Source organism: Opisthorchis viverrini (genome assembly GCF_000715545.1).
Source record: "Opisthorchis viverrini unplaced genomic scaffold opera_v5_312, whole genome shotgun sequence".
NCBI lineage: Eukaryota > Metazoa > Platyhelminthes > Trematoda > Opisthorchiida > Opisthorchiidae > Opisthorchis > Opisthorchis viverrini.
The window spans coordinates 54,267-62,817 of NW_008751970.1; the positions used below are offsets into that span (position 1 = coordinate 54,267).

Here is an 8,551-nt window from a genome sequence, read left to right on the forward strand (position 1 = left end):
TACAGCGGAAAACCTAGATACCATGCCCAGAATGTGGATTCGATGTTTGGTAAGGTGGCTATTTCAGAGTAGAAATTTGTCTGGATAATGCTACAGACAAAATTAGGTTTCTGACACTTACCTTGTTGCAAAAGGAAGGTTTTCTCCACACACCAGGTATTTCGAGATATACGATAGAATGATTGTATTTGGGTTTCGCTTGGAAAACCATGCAATCTATTCGCGGGTTCAACTGTGGCGTTACTTAGATGGTCAAAGAACGACATCCGGTACAGAGAATAGACTCTCTCAGCTTTCCTAAAATAACTCTTACTTAAAAGATCTAGCAAATTTCGAACTGAAAAGTCAGTCTGGACAAACCAAACATTGTCGTATTTCACTTCCACTCTCCAGAATAAAAATGGAAATAACTTGAGGACATTTGCGGCTAAATTCGGTAAAGATCGTCTGGAGACCTTTAAAATGCACTGATGAAAACAAGTCACAAGCTGAACGAATGTCTTTCTAGCCTTCTTACATTTTTATTTTTGTGTATATCCCATCTTTAAGAGACAGTGTTTTTACATCTGGATAACATGCGTGTAGAGTTTTATTCGTCAAGTAATACTGGACACAATTCCGTCAAATACTTTCAGTAATAGCGAGTTTTAGATGTCTATCGAAATCCACGATTGGATTTCTTCAGCGCGGCATCCCATGCAGCTACGCGTTCACGTGGACAAACACAACACCAAACTATCAGCCCTTAGGTTATTAAATTTCCGAAACTTATTTTGCTTAATACACCTTAGTTGTGTTCATACAAGAGTTTCAGCTGAAGCCTATTACGATCGGACAACTTGAAAAGACCAATGTTCATCAAAAAACGCTGGCGTAATAAATGCATTGGAACCAGTTTTTTTCAACCTGGAAGAGACCGCACTATCGAAACACCCGACAATACAGGAAGCATATAAAAATTTCACCCTACTTTTGACTTACCAAGTAGTTGCTGTCGTCGAGATTATACCGATCTCGGCTTTCTTTGAACACCAAAGCGTACGCCAATGACGAAATACACCCATTTTCAGGGAAGTTCGACGTTAACAGAACTCAAGCCGTGATTTGACCGAGCCTCCATTGCAAACGAGCACACAGCTCACCTGCCTATAACCTGGTGTTCCAGTGGAAATTATGGCTGATGAACCCGACGATTACGCCTGGCTGTTACTTCCAAAAGCCATAATCAACGGGCAACTGAGCTGAAATTCTTTTTCGAGTAATTACTCCACACGAAACTCACTTGCAAATACCTGCATTTTATCATTACTAAATTTTACTTATGGGAACTGCACTCAATAAGCAGAGCAACTCAAACAATTACAAACTCATACAATTACAAGCCCAGTAAGCCCATAGGAATACTAAATGGTTGTAAAGCAAGAAAATGGAATACTGATTAAAAGGGCCTAATTTGTTTTGATGAACCCACAAAACAACAAGAGGACTACATTTGAATGAGCTTTGAAACAGAAAAATGTGGCTGGGTTGCTGCACTTTATTTGGAGTGGTCCAAGATGAAGAACCAATGAAATTTAGTTGAAGATCATCCAGTTGCATAGCTTGGTAGCAGACCACTGGGATTACGTGTTTTATCAGATTATTTTGAGGATTGTTTGTCACGGTTGTCAGCGCACAACTATCGGATGACCTCTGGAAAGCTATTAGGAAAGACATTGCAACTAAACCAACTGTGACTACTCCAAAATGGCGCCAGTTGCAGAAGGATGAATAGCGGTGCAAAAAAGAAAGTACCCTTGCAGATAGCCCCAAGCTGATTCAATACAGAGTAAGATGGAAAACGGCTCAGTTCACACCGATAGCGATTGGGCCAGTGGTTATGAACTTCCATTTTGTTCAGCAAATCATCACTTCTCCCGGTGAGTGGGATTCATTATTTTTTTTGGATTACACACGTATACTGACAAGCCACGTTTTACAGGGGATGATACTACGAGGGATGTTTCAAAAGATCAAATCGCTGGAGAAAAAATGTAGTGTAGGTGAAACGGACCTACGACAAGAAATGAATTAGTTAGCCTTAATTGCACCACTACGTCATCGAGGCTTGGGCATGAACTATGTGGCCACAATGTGGGAAAACGAGAGCATCTTCGTTAAGGAGGCAGAATATTTTACGTCCCAACAGGCGTCATATTTAGATATCACATCATATTTACTACTGACACTTAGCGTCATCTTTCCAGGGTATCCCACTTCCTCTGACCCCCAGCATTTCCACAAGTGGAAGGAAAGTTTGCGTTTCGATGACGTCTAAAAGGGTTCTAATTCATGCCCATCAAGCAGTTGTTTGTTGTTTTCGCTTCTGAAAAAGCATTTGTAATAACATCACTGTGAGGAAAAACTATTACACTTCGTAGTCGTGAGTAGGAAACCCCAACTCCCCATTGGCGAACCTTCTGTGCACGTCATTTGTAAAAACTGTTGGTGATGTGTACAAAAAAGATCCTTTGTCTTCCTTGTGTAGCAATAGATGTTTAATAATTTCCCTCTTCGTTAATGGTTATTTCCAATCCACTCCGTTCAATACTCCACCAACATTACCTTATTTGTTCTCTGTATTCAATTTATAGCAGCTTATACCACAGCAGTCGTAGTGTAAAAAGTCTTATAAAAGTCAGAAAGTCGCACCATGCCGTTGAAGATGGTGGCCTTCCGGTTTAAGGCAAGCGCCGTCCAAATGGAGTTATGTTCCCTTAGTGGACATCGCATACAAGCCTGTTTGACACTTTCCAAATTTTTGTCGTACTGCTGTAGGTATCCCCCACAAGGCCTGAGATGTAAGCAAAAATTCTAAGTTAAAACTATAAAGATAAAACGCCTGCAATCTCTAATCATCTATCAAAATCAATCGATTAAAGGGACTATAGCACACCTGGTCAGGCCCAGACGCGAGATGGTCTGGCTCATTAGAATGCCCTCCTATCACTGATTACTCAAAAATAATACCATGTGTACTAAGAATTGGTATGTACCGGGAGAGAACCTTCTAACGCCACCATTATAAACTGTAAAACGATTTGAAATTGGCCGCTCAAAATTCGCCCTTCGGAAGCAGGCNCTAAAATAACTCTTACTTAAAAGATCTAGCAAATTTCGAACTGAAAAGTCAGTCTGGACAAACCAAACATTGTCGTATTTCACTTCCACTCTCCAGAATAAAAATGGAAATAACTTGAGGACATTTGCGGCTAAATTCGGTAAAGATCGTCTGGAGACCTTTAAAATGCACTGATGAAAACAAGTCACAAGCTGAACGAATGTCTTTCTAGCCTTCTTACATTTTTATTTTTGTGTATATCCCATCTTTAAGAGACAGTGTTTTTACATCTGGATAACATGCGTGTAGAGTTTTATTCGTCAAGTAATACTGGACACAATTCCGTCAAATACTTTCAGTAATAGCGAGTTTTAGATGTCTATCGAAATCCACGATTGGATTTCTTCAGCGCGGCATCCCATGCAGCTACGCGTTCACGTGGACAAACACAACACCAAACTATCAGCCCTTAGGTTATTAAATTTCCGAAACTTATTTTGCTTAATACACCTTAGTTGTGTTCATACAAGAGTTTCAGCTGAAGCCTATTACGATCGGACAACTTGAAAAGACCAATGTTCATCAAAAAACGCTGGCGTAATAAATGCATTGGAACCAGTTTTTTTCAACCTGGAAGAGACCGCACTATCGAAACACCCGACAATACAGGAAGCATATAAAAATTTCACCCTACTTTTGACTTACCAAGTAGTTGCTGTCGTCGAGATTATACCGATCTCGGCTTTCTTTGAACACCAAAGCGTACGCCAATGACGAAATACACCCATTTTCAGGGAAGTTCGACGTTAACAGAACTCAAGCCGTGATTTGACCGAGCCTCCATTGCAAACGAGCACACAGCTCACCTGCCTATAACCTGGTGTTCCAGTGGAAATTATGGCTGATGAACCCGACGATTACGCCTGGCTGTTACTTCCAAAAGCCATAATCAACGGGCAACTGAGCTGAAATTCTTTTTCGAGTAATTACTCCACACGAAACTCACTTGCAAATACCTGCATTTTATCATTACTAAATTTTACTTATGGGAACTGCACTCAATAAGCAGAGCAACTCAAACAATTACAAACTCATACAATTACAAGCCCAGTAAGCCCATAGGAATACTAAACGGTTGTAAAGCAAGAAAATGGAATACTGATTATAAAAAGGTCTAATGATGATGAAGAACCCATAAAACAACAAGAGGACTACGTTTGAATGAGCTTTGAAACAGAAAAATGTGGCTGGGTTGCTGCACTTTATTTGGAGTGGTCCAAGATGAAGAACCAATGAAATTTAGTTGAAGATCATCCAGTTGCATAGCTTGGTAGCAGACCACTGGGCTTACGTGTTTTATCAGATTATTTTGAGGATTATTTGTCACGGTTGTCAGCGCACAACTATCGGATGACCTCTGGAAAGCTATTAGGAAAGACATTGCAACTAAACCAACTGTGACTACTCCAAAATGGCGCCAGTTGCAGAAGGATGAATAGCGGTGCAAAAAAGAAAGTACCCTTGCAGATAGCCCCAAGCTGATTCAATACAGAGTAAGATGGAAAACGGCTCAGTTCACACCGATAGCGATTGGGCCAGTGGTTATGAACTTCCATTTTGTTCAGCAAATCATCACTTCTCCCGGTGAGTAGGATTCATTATTTTTTTGGATTACACACGTATACTGACAAGCCACGTTTTACAGGGGATGATACTACGAGGGATGTTTCAAAAGATCAAATCGCTGGAGAAAAAATGTAATGTAGGTGAAACGGACCTACGACAAGAAATGAATTAGTTAGCCTTAATTGCACCACTACGTCATAGAGGCTTGGGGATGAGCTATGTGGCCACAATGTGGGAAAACGAGAGCATCTTCGTTAAGGAGGCAGAATATTTTACGTCCCAACAGGCGTCATATTTAGATATCACATCATATTTACTACTGACACTTAGCGTCATCTTTCCAGGGTATCCCACTTCCTCTGACCCCCAGCATTTCCACAAGTGGAAGGAAAGTTTGCGTTTCGATGACGTCTAAAAGGGTTCTAATTCATGCCCATCAAGCAGTTGTTTGTTGTTTTCGCTTCTGAAAAAGCATTTGTAATAACATCACTGTGAGGAAAAACTATTACACTTCGTAGTCGTGAGTAGGAAACCCCAACTCCCCATTGGCGAACCTTCTGTGCACGTCATTTGTAAAAACTGTTGGTGATGTGTACAAAAAAGATACTTTGTCTTCCTTGTGTAGCATTAAATTAAACGTCTAAGGCGCCCCTCTTCGTTAATGGTTATTTCCAATCCACTCCGTTCAATACTCCACCAACATTACCTTATTTGTTCTCTGTATTCAATTTATAGTAGCTTATACCACAGCAGTCGTAGTGTAAAAAGTCTTATAAAAGTCAGAAAGTCGCACCATGCCGTTGAAGATGGTGGCCTTCCGGTTTAAGGCAAGCGCCGTCCAAATGGAGTTATGTTCCCTTAGTGGACATCGCATACAAGCCTGTTTGACACTTTCCAAATTTTTGTCGTACTGCTGTAGGTATCCCCCACAAGGCCTGAGATGTAAGCAAAAATTCTAAGTTAAAACTATAAAGATAAAACGCCTGCAATCTCTAATCATCTATCAAAATCAATCGATTAAAGGGACTATAACACACCTAGTCAGGCTCAGACGCGAGATGGTCTGGCTCATTAGAATGCCTTCTTATCACTTATTACTCAAAAATAATACCATGTGTACTAAGAATTGGTATGTACCGGGAGAGAACCTTCTAACGCCACCATTATAAACTGTAAAACGATTTGAAATTGGCCGCTCAAAATTCGCCCTTCGGAAGCAGGCGCCAATTGGGTGAAGAAGAGTGAGGAGGGCAGTTGTGTGAGCGTTTTCTGCCACCCACAATTAACTAGGCTGAGACTCTGGTTTTGCGGTACTCAACGATCAATGCTTTCATTTATTCTTTTCATTCCTTGATGGCAAATGGGTGGAGAAATGGCGTCGGCACCGTTATAACTGTATCTAATGTACAACCAATTGTGTGGCAAAACTGAAAAGAAACTGATTGGCGACTCCTTTGCTCCCGGAAGCGACTTCGCTGAAACAACATGCTTCTGTCTTGATCTCACAAACGAATTCCCTAATTGCACCATTAAATTCTCCAATATCAGTACTTCCTGACCACAGGGGTATTCACCACAATAGCTGCAGTAGGTAAACACTTGCATCTTTCGTCACGCATATTCATGCTTTTGCTATTCACTCCGCTAAGCCGGTTCCTTGCATTGTACTGTGTATTTTTTCATCAAGGTGCCTGAACGCCTATCTCATGGTCCGTGGTGCAACACGGTTTAGGTACAGCAATCTTAATAATGACTTAAAAGTTCATACCTATTCGCGCTTGAAACATCTTCCGTTAACGTTGTCTGGGCCACTACTGAAATGCCACATCCCTAGTTGAGGCTAAACAGTATTCCAGGCTAAAAAGTATCGACTCCTACGACTGTGGCTTGACTCGGGTTCGCGCGCCCGGGTGCAAGAAAGTTTGCCACCGGGAACTCAGCTGGCTGTACACATGAGGAACGCTAGAGCGGTGACAGTAGGAGTCTCTCCGATACGAGCCACACTGGATGTTGCTCCTCATTGCTGCTGCAGAAATAGCCTGTTACTCTATACACACTGACATCTTCGGAATGAAGATCAGCACAGTGTTTTTCTTTTCATGCCCTAAGATGTCATTTTTGCGATCATTCATACTCTACGGATTGGGAGACCCTTTCTCCACCTTCAGTTCTAATGGCAACCTCAAAATCCAGCTATTATCAGCACATCACTAGGACCGGCAAGAAAAGAACTAGCTTAACGTTTTTGGACGCATTCACCGGGTGTTTGTGGAACGGCCACCTAAGTGCTTCCCGTTGCGAGCCGAGAAATATTGTGCCATTGACAGAACCATAATTAAGGTAAAATGTCGAAACAAGTATTGGACCTCCTCTTGGCGGCCGCAGCACGCAGTACAATGTTCCAATTGTCAGCTACTTAGCCGGCTAAGAAACAATGTTTTTTAGTTCTTGCAAATGCATCAGCACTTAGAGACTTAGGCGACGGGGTTGAGTTGGCTTGCCGTCTCGATGAAGTGCTAAACTGCTTCCTGCAGACCAAAATCTGCACGAAGAATACTGTAGCCTGCAGGAGATCTGTTCTAACTGTCAGAAGCATGTAACTATAATGTACGTTGTCTGTATGCTATGAAATAATGGAACTCAGGTACTCGGGTTCGCCGACCCTCAGCAGGCTGTTGCCAGCTTCCTCAAAGCTTTTGTGGATGGAACTAGAAATTTACGCAAACATGTTTCTCAGACCAAAACTCACCATTGTCTGCCTTCGTTTCGCTGGAGTGTGTTTTACTTAGTTTTCCTTAAATTTCGGTGCGCTTTCAATTTTAAACCAGTCGCGCTGTTGTTACAGTCGCTCGGATTTCGCACAATGGAATTAAATTTTCTAAAGCTACGACGTGTCCCTGACGGGCTCCATTGTTTCAGGGACCTATTAGCCACATAATGCTCTTAGCTGCAAAAACTTCGCGAGAGAAATCTATTTGCGCCAAAATATGGTATTTCGTTGCACGTGCGCAAACCGAGAGCCATCCTAATCTACGTTCATATTTTTGCAGCTCACCGAATTTCACTGTCGACGAAGAAATCATATCTTTGGCGGGAAAAGCCTGATGGAATACTCCCCTAGCATGGCTGATAACCCGGGATGCCAAAATGGGGCTCGGAAAATTGGACTAGTACTCTGAACTCAATTGCCTGTCTCGTTTACTCCAACAGGGACACGATGTATCTTCCAAAAATTCCATTCCATTGTGCAAGTAATGAGCGCCTTTGTTTCAGTCCGCCCACTAGATATTAAGCAATATTGCTTTGGTCAAGACCATGATAATTTAAAAGCTGCAACGTTTACGGGAAGTTAGCTTGGTCTGCTTGTACGATTTAGTGATATGGTACTGATAGGATTTTGTTTGGCTGGGCAAAATTGCGAGGTCGTTGATCGCTAACGATCCGCATTTCACTACCGGTGTGAGAGGTGAACTGAGAACTCAACTTTAGCATAAAGTAGCATTCCGCAGCGTTTTTACAAACGAGCGATCATCCACAGAGTACCCACTACAAATCCCACTCATAGAAACCGAGGACTAACAGTTGCATGCGTGAGACTCCACAAACGTAACACATCAGGTGGATTGGTCCAGTGAACTTCGCTACACCGTCGTTTCACCTACCGTTCAGCATTAAGATGAAAGGTAACTTGAGGCCGTATTCGGTATTGATGATTGTACGCACCTCTGTGGGTGACATCCATAATCTGATACGTCAACAGAGACTGCAACGTCCTGAAACAATTGTATGTTAAGTACCAACAAAACACTCCCGTTGAAGGTAATC

The 8,551-nt window shown here is 41.9% G+C and overlaps 1 protein-coding gene across 1 annotated transcript in view; it reads left to right on the forward strand.

Annotated features, from left to right (window-relative positions):
- T265_09863 (hypothetical protein) overlaps positions 1 to 7,831 on the forward strand; it is a gene marked incomplete at both ends in the record, with an annotated part of 61,773 nt that extends 53,942 nt beyond the window's left edge. The window contains one exon of the mRNA XM_009176066.1: positions 7,777 to 7,831. Within this exon, the coding sequence (XP_009174330.1) occupies positions 7,777 to 7,831 (55 nt within the window). The remainder of the gene's footprint in view (positions 1 to 7,776) is intronic.
- Positions 7,832 to 8,551: the final 720 nt, after the last annotated feature.